Consider the following 25,134-nt stretch of genomic DNA (forward strand, 5'->3'; position numbering starts at 1 on the left):
GGTTTTGTAATTGTTACTATTTCCATTCTATCCTGTGTCAACCATCATTTCTATTCTATCTTGTCAGACATCAAATCGTCATCATCTGATTCTTCAGACATGTCAAGTAAAGCTTGTTTGCCCAGACAGTCTTTAAATTTTCCCACGATCATACTAATGTAGCGGTCAGTGTTGCAAACCAGACCTTCCAAATGATCCTTCTAGTCAGCTCTAAGATTGGCACCATCTATGTATCAACTTCACATTCTGGTGATGCAGACAAATGCAAACATTGTGGGTGTCAGATGCCTGTGCAGCAATACACCATTTTGGTCTTAGCTTGCAAAATTTTTACCTTCCAATATTAATGTTAAATTTTCTTTCCTTTTTTTAAATTCAGTGAACAGTTTGCTTAAATTACACAATATTAATGTCTTTTGTGTCTGAGGCTTAGTACCATTTTCTTCCATACAAAGAGTTTTTTTGCCAGGCATCAAACAGCTGTTATTGTCATTTACGTAAAACCCTATAAACTTTATGATCAAGTTTTCTTCTATGAAATTACTTGCAGTTTTCTTTTTTAATGCAGCTTAATTCCCTGCTCTTTTACTAACTGCCTTGTTGATTTGACCAAATATTCTGACACATTAAATTGATCACCAATTTTTGCTTGTCTCCAAGAATTTGGTAGTAAACTGATAGTCTTAATTTTATCCTCTTTGTTTGGAATACGACATCTAATTTTTAGCTTTTCTGTAAAATAATCATATTTGGTCAGATAATTTGTAGAACTTTGATCTGGTATAGTGCAACTTTTCTTTTGAAATGAAACTTCCAAACTCTTGGCGACAGAAGTTGCCACTTTCTTCATTTTTGAATTCAATGCAAAGGTCTTGTCTTAACTTAGTTTTCTAATTTTAGTAGTGTGCGATACACCTGGGACTTCACAAGCTAAAACCACCTTCCTTATAGTTTCCGACAAGTTGAAAATTCTTTATCTGAACTATCACTTCCCTTACTTTAATGACGAATGTCTTAGAACAACATGTTGGACACATGACTTTCTGGTATTATAGAGATAAAGACTTTTATTTTTAGAATAATGAGTAAACATTATTTCTCTCAGACCATTTGTTACAGGCTTTTTATGTTTCTTAAGAGTCCAAGCAAGACTAACCAAAAAGGTGATGAAATTTCTTGAAGTAGTTAATTTCATGGTGCTTGGAGGGTGAGTTAACCTCTGAACCAACTCATAAGTAAAACAACACTTTTTCTTCTTCACTGTAATTTTCAATTAAAGTAATGTCTATAGGAAACACTCCATGGGCACTTTTATTGCGAGCTTCGTTAATAAGAACACAAATACTCTATTGTTAAACTGCACACTTCAAGAGCTTATTTTTAACAGTGTGAGGATTACAAAGGCTTGTCTGTGAGTCTGTAAAGACTAGCAGATCCTGTCTGCTAGCCTGCTGAAACTTTCTGCAAGGGATTGTTTCAACAATTAATCATTCATTACTTCAATTTTTTGTGTTTTTTCGTATGTTTAAATTATTCTTTATTCTGTTAGTTCATATTATTTTTTACTCATATTTGTAATTTTTTTCTGCGATTTCCCATTGAGTATCAGAGTTGAAATTTATGCTGAAGTTTGATGTCATATATATCTAGAAAGTGTATAACTTTCAGATTTTTATCTGGTACCCTAACAAAGATATCGCAGGCCAAAGAATAAAAACATTAACCCCCCCCCCACTGTATATCTTACAAGTGTAAGCTTCTCGCCCTAGATAGTCTATAGAAGGTAACATACTGTGCAGTGTAATAGCACAAAAATATAATGGTTGTGGAATTACTACTCCTGTGCAAAAGTACTGTTAAATAAAAAAAATTAGGTCTCTTTTTGTGTTCAGGAACTTCGAGCCATTAAAAATGTATTATGGAATACATTCCACTAGGTGATCATGGTTTTAATTTATAGGTGAGTGTATGCTAAACTAATGCTTCTTATTGGAAAGGTCTGGGGTAACCCGTTAATGAATAATTTAAGAAACAGCTTATACTTGTTAATGCTGAAGAATGCTTGCAACCTGAAACATAGATACTGTTTTGAAATGAGAACCAATAAAAAAAAGTTTTAAAAATGTTTTTGAGCCTACTGAATGCAACCAATAATTTTTGTTTTGAACAACTGAAGTGGAAAAATCTAAGATGGCCTTACATGTCACATAAAGTGACATTCATGCAATTGGTTTGAATGGTTTGCTAGACCCAAAATTATGTTCATTGGTAAAAGTTTAGCTTCTTAGAGTATTTTTTGGTACATTCATGACTTGATCTTGGTTTTAAATGACCAAATGTATTTTACTACCTTCACTCTCCTAAGCATTGATTGATCTTTAATCAGTTCGCACTCCCTGTACAGTTTATGCCCACTTTTATGTATGATCAGTATTCTTCATGAATTTGACATCAATTTTGATCCACTGCACTTCCCTCCATCGAGATTCTTAATAGTTTGCATTTGCCATCTGGTACCAATGCATACACATGCATGTGTGTGTGTGTGACCTCCCATCCATTATCCTTCCTCCTCCCTCTCCTGCTCCAGTTGCAATGTGCATTCCATTCAGCATTATCAAAAGATTATTCTGAATCTGTAAACATGAGTTTGTGTTTCTGGAAGATGTCTTCTCAGTTAAGTTCTAGGGTCAGTATTTCCCATGTGTGTTCTACATTTCATAGACTGATCAGTTTGGCATCTATCAGTAATTCCTTTCTTCCAATACGAGAGAAGGAAAGTTGCTACTCAACATAAAGCGAAGATGGTGAGTCATAATAGGCAATAAAAAGATTCACACAATCATAGCTTTCTGCCATTAAGGCTTCTGTCAGTACACACACACACACACACACACACACACACACACACACACACACACACACACACACACACACACACACACAAAGTGCAACCTGCATACATGTCTGCAGTCTCAAGAGACCTGAAACTACACTATGAGCAGCAGCAGCAGTGCATGATGGGAGTGGCGACTGGGTGGGGATAAGGAGGAGGCTGGGGCAGGGAGGGGGAGGGATAGTGATAGTATGGTTAGAGTGGCAGGCAGTGAAGTGTTGCATTTTAGATGGAGGGCAGGAGAGAAGGGGAGGGGTTAAGTAGCGGAAAGGAGAGAAATAAAAAGGAAAAAAAAAAGACTGGGTGTGGTGGTGAAATAACATCTCTGTAGTGCTGGAATGGGAACATTGAGGGAGCTGGATGGGTGAGGAAAGTGACTTAACGAAGGTTGAGGCCAGGAGGGCTACCGGAACGTAGGCTGTATTGCAGGGGAAGTTTCCACCTGCACAATTCAGAAAAGCTGGTGTTGGTGGGAAGGATCCATATGGCACAGGCTGTGAAGCAGTTATTGAGATGAGGGGTATCCTGTTTGGCAGCATTTTCAGCTACAGGGTGGTGCACTTGTTTTTTTGCCACAGTTTTTTGATGGCCGTGCATGTGGACAGACAGTTTTTTGGTTGTCATGCCTACATAGAATGCAGCACAGTAGTTGCAGCTTAGCTTGTAGACCACATGACTGGTTTCACAGGTAGCCCTGCCTTTGATGGGATAGGTGATGTTAGGACTGGAGTAGGTGGTAGTAGGATGTTGTATGGGACAGGTCTTGCATCTAGGTTTACTATAGGGGTATGAGCCATGAGGTAAGGGATTGTAAGCAGGGGTTGTGTAAGGATGGACAAGTATATTGTGTAGGCTGGGTGAACGGCAGAATACCACTGTAGAAGGGGTGGGAAAGATAGTGGGCAGGACATTTCTCATTTCAGAGCACGGCGAGAGGTAATCGAAACCATGGTGGAGAATCTGACATCTTTGCTATCTGGATTGAAGGTGAGGACACCTTATTCACATTCCTCCAGAGCCTCAACAACATCTCCCCCATTTGCTCCACCTGGTCCTACTCAACCCAACAAGCCACCTTCCTAGCTGTGGACCTCCACCTCAGAGATGGCTACATCAGTACCTCCGTCTATATAAAACCTAATAACCACCAGCAATACCTCCACTTTGACAGCTGCCACCCATTCCATACAAAGAAGTCCCTTCTGTACAGCTTAGCCGCCCGTGATCGTCACATCTGGAGTAACGAGCAGTCCCTCTCAAAATGTACCGAGGGTCTCACTGATGCCTTCACTGACTGTAATTATCCTCCCATCCTTGTACAAAACAAATCTCTCGAGCCTTATCTTTCCAGTCTCCCACCACCTCCCAAAGTCCGGCCACAGAGGAGCATTCCCCTCTTTACTCAGTACCATCTGGGACTGCAGCAACTGAATTACATTCTCCACCATGGTTTCGATTACCTCTCGTCGTGCCCTGAAATGAGAAATGTCGTACCCACTATCCTTCCCACACCTCCTACCGGGGTATTCCGCCGGCCACTGAACCCACACCATATACTCAACCATCCTCACACAACCCCTGCTTCCAATCCCTTACCTTATGGCTCATACCCTTGTAATAGACCTAGATGCAAGACCTGTCGCATACATCCTCCTACTATCACCTAGTCCAGTCAGGTCACTAACATCACCTATCCCATAAAAAGCAGGGGTACCTGTGAAACCAGTCATGTGGTCTACAAGCTAAGCTGCAACCACTGTGCTGCATTCTATGTAGGCATGACTATCCACAAGCTGTCTGTCCGCATGAACGGCCACCAACAAACTGTAGCAAAAATGCAAGTTGACCACCCTGCAGCTGAACATGCTGCCAGACATGATACCCCTCATCTCAATAACTGCTTCACAGCCTGTGCATATGGATCCTTCCCACCAATACCAGCTTTTCTGAATTGCGCAGGTGGGAACTTTGCTTGCAATACGTCCTACGTTCCCGTAACCCTTCTGGTCTTAACATTCGTTAGTCACTGTCCTCACCCATCCAGCTCCCTCAGTGTTCCCATTCCAACACCACACAGCCATCATTTCACCACCACACCAAATCGTGTAATTTCTTTTTATTTTTATTCTTCTCCTTTCTGCTACTTACCCCCTGCCCCCTTCTCTCCTGCCCTCCGTCTAAACTGCAACACTTCACTTTCCGCCACTCCCACCATACTATCCCTCCTCCTCCCCACCCTAGCCTCCTGTTTACCCCCACCCAGTCATCACTCCCATCATGCACTGGTGCTGCTGCTCGCAGTGTAGTTTCTGCTCTCTGGCTGCAGACGTGTGTGCAAGTTGCACTTTTGTGTGTGTGTGTGTGTGTGTGTGTGTGTGTGTGTGTGTGTGTGTGTGTGTGTGTACTGCTGACAAAGTCCTTAATGGCCGAAAGCTATGATTGTGTGAATATTTTTATTGTGCCTATTGCGACTCGGCATCACCGCTTTATGGTGAGTAGCACCTTTCTTTCTCTTGTATTGTTACATTCCATCCTGGATTTTCCATTGTTTGATTAATTCCTTTCTTCTGTAGATAGTAACCTGTGTTAGTATTGTAGTAACTTGTGTTGGTATTCTAACGGACTACTTAATCTGGTGATTTAGTACTTACCTATTTGTTTTTAAGGAATAATGTTGGCAGTGCTTACTTTGAGATGAGATGAAAAGGCAAGGAATGTTTCATTAATTGTTCGTAATTAGTTAGAGATCAGCAGGTAGGTAAAATGTTCATAACAATGACTACAAGCATTTGTCCAATTCTGACTTCAATGTAAGTAAAAATGGGCTGTGGATTAGATAAAACAGCAATTGTAATGACAAAAGATAAGAAAAGAATCATGCTGGTATTTACAAACATTGAATATTCCAGAATATACAAACATAAGATATTTCAAGAACCTTCCAGTAATGTTAAACACTGAATTGTTGCTGGTGGCTGGTTTGAACTGGTGACCAGCAGCACATTATCTGTTGACTCTGTTCACGCTCTGCGCTGTACATGTCGTAGCTCGCACCCCCCCCTCGCCACCCTCAATGGTGTCACTGCGTGATATCCACGTCTGGCCGACCCCCGTGTTGCCGGTGTGCACCAACAACTGTTTTTCTGCCCTGGACTCCACAGACAGACTGACAAAGAGAGAATGCCAACACCTCTGTAGATTTTATGGCGGAGGATTCTCCAGCCTCTACACCCTGTAGCAGAGAGTCTTCTACAATGACACGTTCACAGCCTTTGATCCAACACAGAGGACTTATGACTGCTGTTAGGGATTGCATCATCCACTTGTTCTCTGGCTCCAGGAAACAAAATTGGGTCGACACAACTGCTTTGAGCTTTTGCATTTCTTCCCAGTCCGCTTTGATCTTCCTTGCCTGAAGACAGTGTTCCATCTCATGGAGGAGTCCTGTTGCTCATCTGGGATGATGTTCATAGTTATCATCTCCCTGATGAGCCAACTTCAAGTTGTTGCAGTCCTCATTTTTTCCTTCCTCACTTCACCTTTTCCCTTTGTAACGTTTACATCCCTCCATCATGCGATGTCACCAGGGCAGACTTCCTTCAGCTTATTGAGCAACTTTCTGCTGCTCAATAACTTTAATGCTTACCATCCCCTTTGGGGCTTGCCCAGAACCTGTCAGATAGGGGTCCTCTTGTCTGGTCTGCTCAGCCACCTTAATCTCATCTGTCTTAACACAGGAGTACCCACATTCCTTTCAGACTCCACGAACACCTATTCCCATTTGGACCTATCCTTCTGCACTACCCAGCTTGCCCATAATCTTAAGTGGTCTGCTTTCTCTGACACATACTCAGGTGACCATTTCCCATGTGCTATTCAGTTGCCGACTCCTACCCCACCTATGTGCATACTCAAATTGCAGCTTTCTTAGCTGACTGGATGCTAAACTCCTCCCTGGCGAGCTTCAATGAACAAAATTTCCCCAGTTGTGATGACCAGGCAGAAAGTTGCTCAATAAGCTGAAGGAAGTCTGCCCTGGTGACATACAAACGTGACCCTTACTGCAGCAGGATATTCTGTTCCTCGTACTTCTTCTTTGCTGCGCCGTGTCCTGTCCCTTGGTGCACTGAGACGCACCGCAATGTAATTTGCATGCGGAGACATGCTCTCTGTGTTTTTAATAGTCATACTAAGATGGTCAACTGCATTCGTTAGACAGTTGCATGCACAGTGTCGTCACGTTCTTAGAGGTAGAAGAAGAGCTAGCTGGATTTCTTTTTCTAGTTCTTTTAACAGTTCCACACCGTCTTCTGTTGTGTGAGCCAACCTCCAACGGCTGTCTGGGAGCAAGGCCCATTCCCAGTTTCTTTTCCGACAGTAGCAGATAATGTCACAGTGGACCTTATTGCTATCCCCAACACATTGGGCTGCTATTTTATGGAGATTTTGAGCTCCATCCACTATCACCCTGCCTTCCTCCATTGGAAACGAATGGAGGCAGCACTACCCTTCCCTTCTCAGAATTGAGAGTACTACAATGCTGCCTTTGCTATGAGGGAGCTAGATCATGCTCTTACTTCATCCAGATCCTCTACCCCAGAGCCGGACGATTTTAACATTCAGATGTTGCAGGACCTTTCTCCTGTGGGCAAGGACTTTCTCCTTCATATGTATAATCGCATGTGGGCAGACGGCATGTTTCCCAGACACTGGCATGAAGCCACTGTCATATCCATACCTATGCCTGACAAGGAGAAACACCTTCCTTCTTGTTATGCCCCATTTCTCACACCAGCTGTGTGTGCAAGGTGATGGAACATATGATTCATGCCCAGCTGGTATGGTGGCTAGAATCTCGCAATTTACTAACCACAGCACAGTGTGGATTTTGAGCATGCTGTTGTGTGATTGACCATTTCGTCACATTGTCTACCCATGTCTTGAATGATTTGCTACAAAATCCCCCCCCCCCCCCCCCCCCTGTGGCCGTTTTTTTTTCGATCTGCAGAAAGCCTAAGACACCTGCTGGAGGACTGCTATCCTCCATACTCTCTACATGTTGTGCTTCCATGGCCGCAGGCCTCATTTCCTTCAGGAATTCTTAGAAAGACAGATTTTCAAGGTACATGTGGGTTCTGCCTTGTCAGACACGATTATCCAGGAAAAGTGTGTGCCTCAGGGTTCCGTCCCGAGTGTCCTTTTTGCTGTTGCCATTAACTCTATTATTACCTGTCTTCCACTAGGCATCTCCGTCTCCCTTTTCATTGACGATTTTGTGATCTATTGTCGTTCCCCACAGACTGTGTCCTTAAGTGGCCTCTTCAGTGATGTGTTGGTCATCTTAATTTATGGAGCATAGACAGTGCCTTTCGTGCTTGCACTGACAAAACCGTTTGTCTGAATTTCTGGCAGTGTAATTGGTTTCTCCCACTGTCTTTGTCTTGGGCCTGTTGCTCTCCTGTTCGTTGAAACTACGAAATTCCTGGGGCTCATACTTGATAGGAAACTTCCTTGGTACCCCCCCCCCCCCCCCCCCCCCATGTGTGTTACCTGGCCACTCAATGTGGTCCCTCAATGTCCTACATTGCGGTACTTCCAGCAGAGTGGATTGGACCACCCTTCTGTGTTTGTATCAGTTCCTTGTCCGTTTGAAATTAGACTAAGGGTGTTTCTTTTATGCACCTGCACATGTCACTCTTACGCCGTCTCTTACGCCGATCTTCCATCTGTTTTGTCATTGGCGTCTTTAACACTAGCCAGGTTGAGAGTTGGTATGCCATAGCACCCAAACTACCAGTGTCATACTGCCATGACTTTCTCCTTGGTAGATACAAATGCCATTTGTCTGCCACCACCTTCTTTGATGACTTCTTTGATAGCCAGCATGGGGTGCATCCCTCTTCTGTTACCTCATGGAGTTCGCTTTCAGCTCTTGCTTCGGCAGCTTAACTTCACTCTTCCTGCCGCTTTCCCAATGGGTGTGAACCCTTCGTCTTGGCTTTGTGCAGCAGCCTGTGTTCACCTTGGCCTTCACTTGCTTCCTAAGGACACTACTCCAACCTCACTCAATCACCGTAAGTTTCTCTACCTTCGCACAGAACTTTGTAATAGTTCCTTTGCGTGCACTGATGGCTCTTGGACTGACTGTGGTGTCAGGTTTGTGTTAGCCATTGGCACTGACACTGTTTGGTATCAGCTTCCGGCATACTGCTCAGTATTTACAGCAGAGCTCTTCGCCCTGTATCAGGCCACATATTACAACCAGTGACAGGCTTTTCAATTGCATCATTTGCTCCGACTGTCTGTGCCTTTCAGAGCCTCAGTGTGCTCTACACCATCCATCCCTTGGTCTAGCCACTGATGCTACTGCCATGGCTGCAGTCCTCGCGCCTTGGCCCGCAAGTTCTTCCACTCCCTTCGATGACCTGTGTTGCTGTCTGTCAGAAGATGGTGTCATGGTCCTCCTTTCATGGGAACACGCTCTGGGGAATTGAGCCTCTCCCATTGGTTTGGAAGACCACCTCTTGGCTCTTTCACCATGAGGAGATCATTTTAGCTAGGTTGTTTATTGGGCACTGTAATTTTAGCCACCACTATTTAAGTGGTTCTCCCCCACCACTAAGTGCTTATTGCCCTCAACCTCTGACGGTCCATTTCATGGTGGAATGCCCTTTTTTAACAACTTATGTTCTCATTTATGTTTGTCGTCTTGAGTTATTGGCCATTTTAGCACAGGCTGTCAACTGCATTTTGCTTTTTCTCTGTCATAGGAATATGGTGAAGGACATTTAATCTTTAGTTCAGGACCTCAGTTTCTCCGACGTATTTTATGGACATTTCTCAAAGTCCCTGTTTTTAGCTGTCTTTCCTTCTGTCGCCTGGACTTAACGTGTAGTTGCTTTTAAGTCCTTTCTTCCCTTAGTGTCCTATGGTTCTGACGCAGGCGTGTATGACCCTAGTTGTTTTTGCACCGTAAAATAAAACAAAACAGCTCATCGCATTGCTCCCTCTCTTGGAGAAACAGTTTCTTGCAGTTTCAGAAGTTCTCAGTGGAGCTAATTACATCACAGTGGATCTAGATTTTGTCTGTGGTCCTCTGTATGGATCTTTGTGTTCTGTCATCCTCTTCATGGAGGTTAGCTTCAAAGGTAACCCTCCCATCAAACATCGGTGATCATCAAGTGGATCTTCAGTTTCCTTGAACAAGAAACTTTCAAAGTTCGACCTGTGCCTCAGGACTGCATTAGGACTTCATAGAGAGGACAGTGGGTGGCCTCTACAATTTTGTCTTCTTAATTAAGTTTTGTAATTCTTGACTTCATATGCGACACCTGACAAACAAGTAAGGGTACGAAACTGCCCGAAGTAGCACTTTTGTAACTTAACCGCACATCCTACTTTCCACGCTGACATAAAAATCCATACATAGTCTCCCTGGTCTGTATTCCACCAGTCAGTGCTCAGTTTTTCTCCTGGGCTTCTAGGATCCATATACAAGCAAACTGCCTTGATTCTCGGTCCAGATGGTGAGCTGTTTCCTGGAGTCATCCTAAATATTGTCTGATTGAAATGAGAACTTTTACCGTATTATTTTGGATTCGTGACCATGGAGCAGAAATAAGTGTGAAGCATGTAGTGTCTTGCTTCACTGTGTTATGTGCAAATATCACAACAGGTATTGTTGGATCCCAGTCTCTCTGTTAGAAATCACCATACGTTGAGAGCATATATGCCAACATCATAGTAAAGCATTCTGTGAGGCCATTCATCTTGTGTGGTAAGCAGTTGTCATCCTGTGGATGATATTGCAAATTGAAATTATCCAAAATACCAGTAGAAAAATTTCCACACTGGAGATCACCCAAGGTGCTCCAAACTTCGGAATGATATCTTCTCTGAAGAATTTCAAAATTTCTGGAGATTTGACAGTCAGCACAGCTTTGGAGACGGCACAGTGGATGAGGTAATCAGTGTAGATTATTGTACGTAGATTCCTGTTTGTGGACTTTGGGCACCTCCCTAAGATGGGGATTCCAATTTGTTCAGATGGTGCTGCTGCAGGTCAGATTAGTACCAAATACCCCAGATGTAATTGCAGCCTGTATCTTATTCTGTCTGTAGTATTCACGATGGAGCATCATGGAAGTCCTTATGGATTGCTGGCTCAAAATGAGCTAGGATGGCAAGCAAACATTTTTGCCCACATATGATCATAGTCCCTCTTAATACACTATTCTGTTTATTAATTGGAATTGTCCTATGATCGGTTCCTTATTTTTCAAGGTGTCCATGATTTTATGCCATACTGGATCACCCCTCCCTTCAGCAGCAGTGTCATTTAATGCAGTATGACTAAGCTTTTGTCCACACTGCTGTGTTCTGCCAAAGGATTCCTTGAAAGGCAATCAGTATCATTGTGTTTACATCAATTTTTATATACCATCATGCTGTCATACTCTTGAAGCCTCAAGTCTCCCATCTTGCCAGTCAACCTGACTCGTCCTTCAGGCTAATCAGCCAGTATGGAGAATGGTGCTCCATCATAATGCTGAATGAGTTGCCGAGCAAATATGACTGGAACCTGTTGATGAAGGCACTCTTTCTTGTTGTAATCTATCTTCGACAAGGAGAGTACTCTCGGAGCAAAAGCTGTCGCCTTTTCAGCACATTTCTGAATTTTTACTAAAGTGCTCATATAGCTAAACCGCTAGTGTTGATGTGGAGTTTTGTATTAAACATTCTTGTTAGATTGCTAGGACTGGAAAATGTCTGTGTGCTGAGGAATTGGAAAATTGGTGACTGCTCTTACTTCCTCTGGATCAGGGCAGACTCCATTGCCATTTACTAAGTGCCATGGGATTTTTATTTCTTCAGTGACAAAGGAGGACTTCTGTGGATTGAGGCGGAGACCTACAGTTTGAACATGGCTTCATCACAGTTGTCAAGTAACTTAGATGTTCTTCAGGTATCTTTTGGAAAAACAAAAATGTCGTCTAGATGGCAAAGATACGTTGGCCACTTAGTGTCAAACCAAGTTGTCTGTCATATGTTCTAAGATTGCTGAAGTGTTACACAGTTCAAAAGTCACAGCTTTAAATTAAGAAGCCATCAGGAAATATGAAGGCAGTCTTTTGCTAGTCATCCTTGTCAGGTGACAGTTGCCATTCATGGCGGATGGTCAAACTTGTAAGCGCTCACTTAAACAACAGCGATAAAATAATACCACATGTTGTTTTGGGTACATTGCAGTGCTTATCATGATTTCTGGATGGCATCTATGTAATACAGCTATTAAATATATCTTGCTCTTTCTAGTTTTCATTAATTTAATATCTTCTGTGATTTCAAACTTAACGTTCAGTGAAGATCTGTGTACATTTGAGTGGTAACGTCAGCCTGATACCTAGTACTCAGGTGGTGTTTAAGATTCATTTCAGTGCTTTGCCTGATTGCCTGTTAGTGTTACGTGCCAAAGCATTCACAACAAAGTGCCAGAGTTTGAAGTGCTCCTGAAAAAGATCGAAGTTCACATAATTCTAGGTGCAAAAAACCAGTTGAAACTTGAAATTGATTGCAGTGGGATTTTTGGAGAAATTTTAAATGTATGTGGAAAGGATGTGCTAGTGGGAAATGGGGCTGGTGTATTTGTTGCAGTAGCCAAGACACTCAAATCCGCAGAGGTAGAAATTGAGGCTGCATGTGAGATTGTTTGGGCAAGACTCAGTATCAGGGGCGGGCATAAGATTATAATTGGATTCCTTTATCAATAACAAGACTCACCTCCTTAAGTAACTGAAATCTTCAGGAAGAACCTCAGTTCGCTTGTAAGTAAATTCCCTAGTCGCACAGTAATCATTGGTGGAGGCTTCAATCACCCAACAATCAACTGGGAAAATTCCAGTTCTGTTAGTGACCAGCATTAAAAGATATACTGTGAAACCTTACTAAATGCGTTCTATGAAAACTACTTAGGACAGATAGTTCAGAATCCCATGCACAATGGAAATATTTTAGAGCGTATGGTAACTAACAGACATGACCTCTTTGAGGATGTAAGTTATCTACATCTACATTCATACTCCGCAAACCACCCAACGGTGTGCGGCGGAGGGCACTTTACGTGCCACTGTCATTACCTCCCTTTTCTGTTCCAGTCGCTTATGGTTCGCGGGAAGAAAGACTGTCTGAAAGCCTCCGTGCGCGCTCGAATCTCTCTAATTTCACATTCGTGATCTCCATGGGAGGTACAAGTAGGGGGAAGCAGTATATTCGATACCTCATCCAGAAACACACCCTCTCGAAACCTGGCGAGCAAGCTACACCGCGATGCAGAGCGCCTCTCTTGCAGAGTCTGCCACTTGAGTTTGCTAAACATCTCCGTAACGCTATCACGGTTACCAAATAACCCTGTGACGAAATGCGCTGCTCTTCTTCGGATCGTCTCTATCTCCTCCGTCAACCCGATCTGGTACGGATCCCACACTGATGAGCAATACTAGAGTATAGGTCGAACGAGTGTTTTGTAAGCCACCTCCTTTGTTGATGGACTAAATTTTCTAAGGACTCTCCCAATGAATCTCAACCTGGTACCCGCCTTACCAACAATTAGTTTTATATCATCATTCCACTTCAAATCGTTCCGCACCCATACTCCCAGATATTTTACAGAACTAACTGCTACCATTGTTTGTTATGTGGTCATATAATCATACAATAGAGGATCCTCCTTTCTACGTATTTGCAATACATTACATTTGTCTATGTTAAGGGTCAGTTGCCACTCCCTGCACCAAGTGCCTGTTCACTGCAGGTCTTCCTGCATTTCGCTACAATTTTCTAATGCTGCAACTTCTCTGTATACAGCATCATTCGTGAAAAGCCGCATGGAACTTCAGACACTATCTACTAGGTCATTTATATGTATTGTGAAAAGCAATGGTCCCTTAACACTCCCCTGTGGCACACCAGAGGTTACTGTAACGTCTGTAGATGTCTCTCCATTGATAACAACATGCTGTGTTCTGTTTGCTAAAAACTCTTCAATCCAGCCACACAGCTGGTCTGATATTCCGTAGGCTCTTACTTCATCAGGCGACAGTGCGGAACTGTATCAAACGCCTTCCGGAAGTCTAGGAAAATAGCATCTACCTGGGAGCCTGTATCTAATAATTTCTGGGTCTCATGAACAAATAAAGCGAGTTGGGTCTCACAATCGCTGTTTCCGGAATCCATGTTGATTCCTACAGAGTAGATTCTGGGTTTCCAAAAACGACATGATACTCGAGCAAAAAACATGGTCTAAAATTCTACCACAGATCGATGTCAGAGATATAGGTCTATAGTTTTGCGCATCTGCTCGACGACCATTTTTGAAGACTGGCACTACTTGTGCTCTTTTCCAATCATTTGGAACCTTCCGTTCCTCTAAAGACTTGCGGTACACGGCTGTTAGAAGGGGGCAAGTTCTTTCGCGTACTCTGTGTAGAATCGAATTGGTATTCTGTCAGGTCCAGTGGACTTTCCTCTGTTGAGTGATTTCAGTTGGTTTTCTGTTCCTTGGACACTTATTTCGATGTCAGCCATTTTTTCGTTTGCGTGAGGATTTAGAGAAGGAACTGCAGTGCGGTCTTCCTCTGTGAAATAGCTTTGGAAAAATGTGTTCAGTATTTCAGCTTTACGCGTGTCATCCTCTGTTTCAATTCCATCATCATCCCGGAGTGTCTGGATATGCTGTTTCGCGCCACTTACTGATTTAAAGTAAGACCAGAGCTTCCTAGGATTTTCTGTCAAGTCGGTACATAGAATTTTACTTTTGAATTCACTGAACGCTTCACGCATAGCCCTCCTTCCGCTAACTTTGACATCGTTTAGGTTCTGTTTGTCAGAGAAGTTATGGCTGCGTTTAAATTTGGAGTGAAGTTCTCTTTGCTTCCGCAGTAGTTCCCTAACTTTGTTGTTGAACCACGGTGGGTTTTTCCCATCTCTCACAGTTTTACTCGGCACGTACCTGTCTAAAACGCATTTTACAATTGCCTTAAACTTTTTTTTCATAAACACTCAACATTGTCAGTGTCAAAACAGAAATTTTCGTTTTGATCTGTTAGGTAGTCTGAAATCTGCCTTCTATTACTCTTGCTAAACAGATAAACCTTCCTCCCCCTTTTTTTTTTTATTCCTATTAACTTCCGTATTCAGGGATGCTCCAACGGCCTTATGATCACCGATTCCCTGTTCTGCAATTACAGAGTCGAAAAGTTCGGGTCTGTTTATCAGTAGGTCCAAGATGTTATCTCCATGAGTCGGTTCTCTGTTTAATTGATCGAGGTAATTTTCAGATAGTGCACTCTGTATAATGTCACTCGATGCTCTGTCCCTACCACCCGTCCTAAACATCTGAGTGTCCCAGTCTATATCTGGTAAATCGAAATCTCCACCTAAGACTATAATATGCTGAGAAAATTTATGTGAAATGTATTCCAAATTTTCTCGCAGCTGTTCTGCCACTGCTGCTGCTGAGTCAGGTCGGTAAAAGGAGCCAATTATTAACCTAACTCGGTTGTTGAGTTTAACCTCCACCCATAATATTTCACAGGAACTATCCTGTTCTACTTCAGTACAGGATAATCTACAACTAACAGCGACAAACACGCCACCACCGGTTGCATGCAATCTATCCTTTCTAAACACCGTCTGTGCCTTTGTAAAAATTTCGGCCAAATTTATCTCTGGCTTCAGCCAGCTTTCTGTACCTCTAACAATTTCAGCTTCAGTGCTTTCTATCAGCGCTTGAAGTTCCGGTACTTTACCAATGCTACTTCGACAGTTCACAATTACAATACCGATTGCTGCTTGGTCCCCGCATGTCCTGACTTTGCCCCACACCCTTTGAGGCTGTTGCCCTTTCTGTACTTGCCCGAGGCCATCTAACCTAAAAAACTGCCCAGTCCACGCCATACAGCCCCTGCTACCTGTGTAGCCGCTTGTTGTGTGTAGTTGACTCCTGACCTATCCAGTGGAACCCGAAACCCCACCACCCTATGGCGCAAGTCGAGGAATCTGCAACCCACACGGTCGCAGAACCGTCTCAGCCCCTGATTCAGACTCTCCACTCGGCTCTGTACCAAAGGTCCTCAGTCAGTCCTGTCAACGATGCTGCAGATGGTGAGCTCTGCTTTCATCCCGCTAGCGAGACTGGTAGTCTTCACCAAACCAGATAGCCGCCGGAAGCCAGAGAGGATTTCCTCCGATACATAGCGACACACATCATTGGTGCCGACATGAGCGACCACCTGCAGAAGGGTGGAGGCTCAAGTTATCCATCTCCTGCATTATACCCCCTCTCCGTGCTCAACTAGTTGGAACATCTCCAAAGCAGACTGGGGGCTCTTCACTTCCAGGGCGACCTTTCAGGATCAAACCTTCACAAGCTGCAATAGTCAGGCCGCACACCTCACGGAAGTCATTCTCACTGCTGCTGAATATTCCATCCCTCACACTACTTCTTCTCCACACTGTGTACCGGTCCCCTGGTGGACCGCAGCATGTAGAGACGCCTTACGTGCTCGTCGACGTGCTTTACGCACCTTTAAACGCCACCCTACAGTAGCGAATTGTGTCACTTACAAACGATTACGTGCGCAGTGTCGTCGTATTTTTAAAGAAAGCAAGAAAGCCAGCTGAGCTGCTTTCACAAGCACTTTCAACAGTTTCACTCTTTCTTCTGTTGTATGGGGTAGCCTGCGCCGGATATCTGGCACTAAGGTCCACTCACCAGTTTCTGGCTTGACGGTCGCGAATGACGTCCTTGTGGCCCCTTAGGATGTCTCCAATGCCTTCGGCCGCTTTTTCGCAGAGGTTTCGAGCTCCACTTATTGCCCCCCTGCCTTCCTCCCCCGAAAGCAGCCAGAGGAGGCTCGGCCACCTAATTTCCACTCCTCGAGTTGTGAAAACTACAATGCCCGATTCACCATGCGGGAACTCGAAAATGCACTTGCCCGGTCACGGTCCTCCGCTCCGGGACCTGATTCTACTAATATTCAGATGCTGAAGAACCTTTCTCCAGCGGGTAAAGGTTTCCTTCTTCGTACTTACAATCGCATCTGGATTGAGGGACATGTTCCTGCATGCTGGCGCGAGTCTACTGTTGTACCAATTCCTAAATCGGGGAAGGAGAAGCACTTGCCTTCCAGTTATCGACCCATCTCGCTTACCAGCTGTGTCTGTAAGGTGATGGAGCGAATGGTTAACTCTCGATTGGTTTGGCTGCTCGAATCTCGACGCCTACTTACCAATGTACAATGTGGATTTCGTAGGCGCCGCTAAGCTGTTGACCATCTGGTTACCCTGTCGACCTTCATTATGAATAACTTCTTGCGGAAGCGCCCGACCGCGGCTGTGTTCTTTGATTTGGAGAAGGCTTATGACACCTGTTGGAGGGCGGGCATTCTCCGCACCATGCATACATGGGGCTTTCGTGGTCGCCTCCCTCTTTTTATTCGTTCCTTTTTAATGGATCGACAGTTCAGGGTACGTGTGGGTTCTGTCCTGTCAGACACTATTCGCCAGGAATATGGGGTGCCACAGGGCTCCGTTTTGAGCGTCGCTCTCTTCGCCATAGCGATCAATCCAATAATGGATTGCCTCCCAGATGATGTATCAGGCTCTCTTTTCGTGGATGATTTTACCATCTATTGCAGCGCACAGCGTACATGTTTCCTGGAGCGCTCTCTTCAGCGTTCTCTTGACCGTCTTTACTCCTGGAGTGTCGCCAATGGCTTCCGTTTTTCTGCCGAGGAAACGGTCTGTATTAACTTCTGGCGCTACAAAGAGTTTCTCCCACCGTCCTTACGACTCGGCCCCGTTGCTCTCCCATTCGTGGAGACAACAAAATTTTTAGGTCTTACATTTGACAGGAAACTTAGTTGGTCTCCACATGTCATATTTGGCTGCCCGTTGTACCTGTTCTCTAAATGTCCTCCGTGTTCTCAGTGGCACGTCGTGGGGAGCGGATCGAACTGTCCTACTTCGTCTATATCGGTCGATCGTCCGCTCCAAGCTGGATTATGGGTGCTTTGTATACTCCTCTGCACGGCCGTCCATCTTACGCCGTCTCAACTCCATACAACATCGGGGTTTACGGCTTGCGATCGGAGTGTTTTATACTAGTCCCGTCGAGAGTCTTCATGCTGAAGCCGGTGAATTGTCACTCACCTACCGGCGCGATATGCTGCTTTGTCGTTACGCCTGTCTGCTTCTGTCAATGCCCGACCACCCATTGTATCGTTCCTTTTTTGACGACTCTCTTGACCGTCAATATGGGTTGTATGTCTCTGCCCTGCTACCCCTTGGAGTTCGCTTTCGTCGTCTCCTTCAACACCTTGATTTTTCGCTCCCTGCAACCTTTAGAGTGGGCGAGAGCCACACGCCAACTTGGCCCCAGGCTCAGGTTCGCGTTCACCTTGACCACCGCTCGCTCCCAAAGGAGGTTACCCCCGGTTCAGTTTACCACTCCCGTTTTGTCGAACTTCGTTCGAAGTTCATTAATATGTCCTTCATTTATACAGATGGCTCTAAGACCAATGACGGGGTCGGGTGTTCATTTATTGTCGGTGCACAAAGTTTCGAATACCGGCTACATGGCCATTGTTCGATCTTCACAGCTCAGCTCTTTGCCCTCTATCAGGCTGTTCTTTACGTCTGCCACCACTGACATTCTGCTTATGTCATCTGCTCCGATTCTCTGAGCGCCATCCAGAGCCTCAGTGATCCGTATCCAGTTCACCCTTTCGTGCACCGGATCCAACGCTCTCTTCAGCAGCTGGTGGACGACGGGTCTCCAGTTAGCTTTATGTGGGTTCCTGGCCATGTCGGTATCTCTGGGAACGAAGCTGCAGATGCCGCGGCCAAGGCTGCGGTCCTCCAGCCTCGGATGGCTTCTTGTTGTGTCCCTTCATCAGATTGTAGCACGATCATTTGTCGGCGCATTTTATCGCTGTGGTATGCCGATTGGGCTGCACTTAGGGACAACAAGCTTCGGGCCTTGAAACCTTTTCTTGTAGCTTGGACGTCCTCCTCACGTCCTTCTCGGCGGGAGGAGGTCGTTTTGGCCCGACTACGAATTGGACACTGCCAGTTCAGCCATTGCCATCTGCTGACGGCATCGCCGGCGCCGTTCTGTCCATGTGGGCAATTGCTGACGGTCCGCCACATTTTAATGTCCTGTCCGGATTTTACTACGCTCCGTCTTGATCTTGGCCTGCCATGTACTCTGGATGCCATTTTAGCGGATGACCCAGGAGCTGCTGCTCGCGTTCTTCGTTTTATCAGCTTGACACACCTGTCTAAGGACGTTTGATTATGCTGTAGTTTTTTAATCCTATGTCTGTTAATACGTCTTTTATAGTGTTGTCCCTTTTAGTTGCTGTTTTAACCTTGTGCCTCGCGGTACATTCCTAAATTAGTCAGGGCGTCTATGACCATTGTAGTTGTGCGCCGTAAAACCACACAAAAAAGGCTCAAGTTTGTTTATATATAAAACAAAGATGGTGTAACTTACGAAATGAAAGCGTTGGTATGTCGATAGTGTCTCTATTCGTTTGGTAAGTTACATCATCTTTGTTTTTAGATACATTTTTCCCACATGGAATGTTTCCCACTGACATGTACCCAATAGAACAGTTCATGATGGGAGGAAACCTGTGTAGTATACAGTCACTGTAAAAAAGTAAAAGAAGTCTGTTGCATAATAGGTGTAAAACAAAGCATAGGGCTATAGATTGAGAGTTGCAAAATGAAACATGTTGGGCTGTCAAGAGAGCAATGCCTGAAGTCTTCAATGACTACTGTGGCAAAAATTGTCAAATCGTCCTTCAGAAAACCCAAAGAAATTGTGGTCGTATGTAAAGGCTGTTAGTGTCACCAACGCCTGTGTCCAGCCCATGACGAATGAGACAAGAACTGAAATGTTGCGGTAACTCAGCAAAAGCTGAAATACTTAACTCCATTTTCAAATTTTCCATTACATGGGAAAACCCAAGAGAATAGCCACAATTTAATCCACATACCACTGAACAGATGAATGAAATAAATATTAGTGTCAGTGGATTTCAGAAACAGCTGAAAATGTTAAAATTGAGCAAAGCTCTACGGCTTGATGGAATCCCTTCAGATACTGTACTGAATTTGCAGCTAAGTTAACCCCCTCTTCTAATCTATTGTAGATCCCTTGAACAAAAATCCATTCCCAGGAGAAAGCTCAAGTCACACACATTTATGAGATGGGTAGTAAAAGTGATTCATAAAACTGCCGTCCAGTATCGTTAACAATATGTTGCAGAATCTTTGAACATATTCAGCGTTCAAACATAGTGAAGTACCTCGAGCAGAATGACCTCAATGCCAGCAAGCGTGGATTCCGATAACATTCAGTATGTTGTATGAGAAAAGTGAGAGTTGGGTTTCACATGGTCAAAGCTTTAAATCAAGGCAGTCTGGTAGACATTGTAATTCTGATTTTCAAAAAGTAATTGGACTTATCACTGCACCTACACTTCTTGTTAAAAGCATGATCATGTGTGGTATCAAGTGGAAATTTGTGACCTGATTGCTGCTGCCTCCCTACCCAAAAATCCTCATTTTGTTTTGGATGCAGACTCGTAATCAGATGTAGAAGTAATTTTGGGTGTGCCCCAGGAAAGTGTTTTGGGACCCTTGCCTTTGATGTTGTATTTTAATGGTAACCTCAGGTTTTTTGTAGATGGTGGAATGAAGAACTGTCAGAAAGGAGCTGCATAAATATGGAGTCATCTCTTGATAAGGTTTCAAAGTGGTGCAAAGATTGGCAACTTGCCTTAAATGTTCAGAAATGTAAACTTGCACACTTCTCAAATTTTTTAAAAAAAGTGCAGTATCATTTGATCATATCAGTGAGTCACAGTTGGTATTGACCAACCCAAGGAAAAATTTGGGTGTAACACTTCATAGGGATATGAAATGGAATGGTCACATGGGCTCAGTTGTGGGTAACGTGGGTGTTAGACTTCGCACTACCCCAGTATTTTACCAATAATCCAATCTGTCTACAAAAATGATTGCCTACAAATCACTCGTATGACCCGTTCTAGAATATTTCTCAAGTGTGTAGGACCTGTACCAAATAGGAATAGCAGGGGATATTGAATGTATACAGAGAAGAGCAGCACGAATGGTCACAGATTTATGTGATCCATGGGAAAGTGTCAGAGATGCTGAAGAAACTGAACTGACGCTCTTGAAGGTAGACGGGCACTGTCACAAGAAAGGCTACCGACAGTTTCAAGAACTGGCTTTAAATGACTATTCTAGGAATATACTGTAACTGCCTATGTATCACTCACAAAGGGATTGTAAGGACAGGATTAGAACATGCACAGAGGCAGCCAGATGATGATCGTTCCTGCACAAGAGGCCAGTAGCTGCTATCTGCACCAAAAAGACAGCTCGTGTTTTACATGGATCAGTTTGTCTTCCGTTCTAGACTGCTGTGGTATAATCCTGACAAAGTATTCTGGGAAGAGGAGGAAACCATAATTGGCATGTTTCTAGATGGGTTTATTGGAAAATGAAATTTACAGCAAGAAAATTCTTTTTCATCAGGGCAACACTCAAGTCAGCACAGTGGTACTAATAAGTGTGAAACGGCATCATCTGGGATGTAGATTTGACAATATTCCGATGTATTCTCCTAATTCAATCCAACATGATTTTTTGTTGTCCTGTAACTTACAAATTTAACATAATGGAAAGAAACTTTCTTCAAGTGAAGAAGTGGTTGGCTTTAAGAATGTGATAAAAATAATTTTTCTGATAAACAGAAAAATGGTTTGCAACATAATTTTCTGAGTAAAAATATAATTTTAGCTATGTATTTCTATTATTACAATATCATTTGATTATTGCTTTCCTTTTACCAGGTCTATAAACCACACTTAACTAAATGATTAATGGAAAATCTCATATAAAGATGTGAAACAAATACTAACAGAGAGATAGAGGGGCAGGCCAGTACTTACCTCAGTCAATACAGCCGATAGATACACAAAACAGTATTTTTTTTACCCTAGCTTTCGGAACTTTGTTCCTTCCGCCCCCCCCCCCCCCCCCCCTTCCGTCCTCCCTGACAAAGGAACAAAGTTCCAAAAGCTAGGATAAAAATTTTTCTATTCAATTCTGTTCTGTGTGTCTATTGGCTGTACTGAGCTGAGATAAGTACTGGCCAGCCCCTCTATCTCTATTAGTAAACCCACTTTACTATTGGTCAGATTGAACCACACTTGCTGTTAAGATTACCGCTTGCTAATAGTGCCATAATTAGTAGTATTGATACCATTTTCTGTTTGTCAGATCCTCTAAAATATATTCCACAAGTAAAAAAAAAAAAAAATACAGCTGTGAGAGGGTAATATATGTAGCTATTGGGAATAAGCTGTTGCAAACTAGCATCGAATTACTTGATAGTTGGGAGCCATTTTCTGTTGCCAGTTTATTAAATGGTTTTTTATGATGAACAGTAGTACTGTGTGTTGTGATGAAGCAAGCTGGGATATTTTTACTTCCCCTCTTGTTTTGCCATCTGCCTCCTTAAAATTCATTTTTCATTTCTGACTAATTACCATTAACATACATGAAAAGTAATCTGCATGCCCATAAAAGGGAAAGGTTGGTCCTCAATTTTTTTACAATAATAATAATAATAATAATAATAATAATAATAATAATAATAATAATAATAATAATAATAATAATAATAATAATAATAATGCGTCAGATCTAATTTATTTCGATTATTCCTAGTTAATACTTTTGTTATGGCGTAATTGTTTCATAACTAAAATGCTATTGTTGACTTATATTTGTTTATAACCTCTGTACTAATTATAAACATTCAGAACAACAACTAATAGGATGCTTAAAATATTTATTTAGCTCTATTCGAAAACATGTTAGCAAAGCCAGTTCTTAATTAATTCCAAAGTAATTTGTCCATAGTATTGTTTGCGTAACTTTATCTTTTAATTTCATCATTTATACAAATTATTCAGCCTAACTCTTGCAGTAGAAGAAGCTGTAATAAAGATGGAATTTTTCGATGTATTCAGTTAATTTAATGAGTTAAGTTTTAATTGTAATTTCTGTAAATTAAATATCAAATAGTGTGTAGTTTTGGTGCTGATATATAAGGGCCTGATTTTTGGTCCCAAGTCAGTCAGTCCACGGCCGAATTTCAGACAAGAACCTGTAGTGGTTAGATCAACAACAGTGCATCAACTTAACTGTGAAGTAAGTGTTACTCAGTTAGACCGTGTGTTAAAACAATGACAGTGTCTGTTCCATACATACCTTTTTACTCTTCGTGAACTGTGTGGTTAGGCTTTTACTGCTCATGGATTTTCTACAGTAAAGTATTGTAGCAGTATGTGGATGTTTGCTTGCAACCTGTTAATGAGGCTTGGCCATATAACTGAGTAATATTGGGGGATTGTGAACAGTGGAAGTAAAGAACTGTGAAATGCAACTGTGCTCCTGTTGGCTACATCATTTAAAGCAGTCATTGTTTAACTACAGTCCCTATTTTTCAGCCGGTATCACAATGCAGGGTATCGACACAGAGGACAATCGACAAAGAAATAAAACTGGCGAACGTCACAGTGTGTCTACATATCTTTTATATATGCAATGTATTAACCCGTATTTAACAATGGTATCTGTTATTTTTAGAATAATAAGAGAAGCTGTACTGTAAATTTGTATGTTCTCAACATTACTTTATTATAAGCAGAGGACACACGCAAATTCAGCAGATCTACATTAAGTTTTTATCTGCTATTTAAGATGATTTGAACTAGTCATACATTCCTCCAGTACAAGCAGTCATAAACTTTTGAAATATGTGTTCTAATTTTTATTGTTAAAGCTGAAACGGAACCTCATGAAGGAAAGCGAAAAGTGGAAGCTCTGTGGCCCATATTTAAAATTCATCATCAGAAATCGAGATATATATACGACCTGTTTTATCGCAGGAAAGCTATCAGCAGAGGTAGGTAGACAGTATTTCATTAACAAAACTAATTATCAGAGGTGTGTGAGATTGTTCAGTTATATTGGATTGTTTTTCCAGAGCTGTATGAGTACTGCCTCAATGAAAACATTGCAGATAAAAATCTGATAGCAAAATGGAAGAAACAGGGATATGAAAATCTGTGCTGCTTGCGGTGTATACAGACAAGAGATACTAACTTTGCAACAAACTGTATATGCAGGGTACCAAAGGGCAAACTTGAAGAGGTAAGCAGTTTTTAATGCTTCAAAGGAAATACTTTATTTTGAGTTTTATTTTTTATTGGTTTCAGACAAAGCTCATTTCACTGGATATAATAATGTCGTGTAATGATACAAATGAGATTTATTTCACTTCATTACAAAATATAAAAACGCTATATTAAACAACCAAATTATACACAGGTGTGTAGTTAATGAAATATAAGTAAACTCCACAGTTGTCACCAACAGAAGCGTCAGTACTGAGGAGGCTAGTCCCCCATCCCAATTGGTCATCAAAAAATGAATTTCCTGCTGAGTAAATTTCTGAAGCTAGCAATTGCTGATTGAGACCTCATATCTTCTGCAAAACTAATTATAAGGGTGCAATGTCGAGTGTTCCTGGATTTAGCCATACTGTATGATCATCGTTCTTTAGATTTTGATTTATTTGACCACTGAAACATAATCCACAACAGATTTTGTAATTTAACCATTTCCATTGTAATGGATAATTGGTAGAGGATCTGATCCGCAACATGTTGTGGCGAGATAGAGCTGTCGTCTCATGAGTGAAGAATTGCCAAATTTGCATGTATTAAGGTCCTTGGAAGTTATTATAATACAGTCTCCACAAATATGCATAGCTGCTGATTGGATACAGTCCGAACATTTGGTCATGACACGAGGGCACAATCATAGATGTACCATATACTGCTTTGTTTCTAATTAACAGTGTGTACAGATGTGTGTCCTACGGTCAGCTCCCCACTCAGTGCAGTGTAAGACAAAGCTTTCAGGATGTTAAGTATCTTCCATACTTACGCTGGAATTCAGTAACACGTCTTTATTAGTTCAGTCAAATGTTGTGCCACATACCCACAAATATAACAAGAGCATCACTAAAATAGTATGGTTATTAATAAGCAAATGAAAGGTGGCAC

At 42.5% G+C, this 25,134-nt stretch overlaps 1 protein-coding gene across 3 annotated transcripts in view; it reads left to right on the plus strand.

Moving 5' to 3' along the window:
• Positions 1–25,134, plus strand: part of LOC126334617 (protein BUD31 homolog) — a 49,288-nt gene that overhangs the window by 4,531 nt on the left and 19,623 nt on the right. For all 3 annotated transcript variants that reach the window (XM_049997033.1, XM_049997034.1, XM_049997035.1), the window contains exons 3-4: positions 23,847–23,969; positions 24,051–24,217. In XM_049997033.1, the coding sequence (XP_049852990.1) occupies positions 23,847–23,969; positions 24,051–24,217 (290 nt within the window). The remainder of the gene's footprint in view (positions 1–23,846; positions 23,970–24,050; positions 24,218–25,134) is intronic.

Source organism: Schistocerca gregaria, chromosome 2 (assembly GCF_023897955.1).
Source record: "Schistocerca gregaria isolate iqSchGreg1 chromosome 2, iqSchGreg1.2, whole genome shotgun sequence".
NCBI classification, from domain to species: Eukaryota; Metazoa; Arthropoda; class Insecta; order Orthoptera; family Acrididae; genus Schistocerca; species Schistocerca gregaria.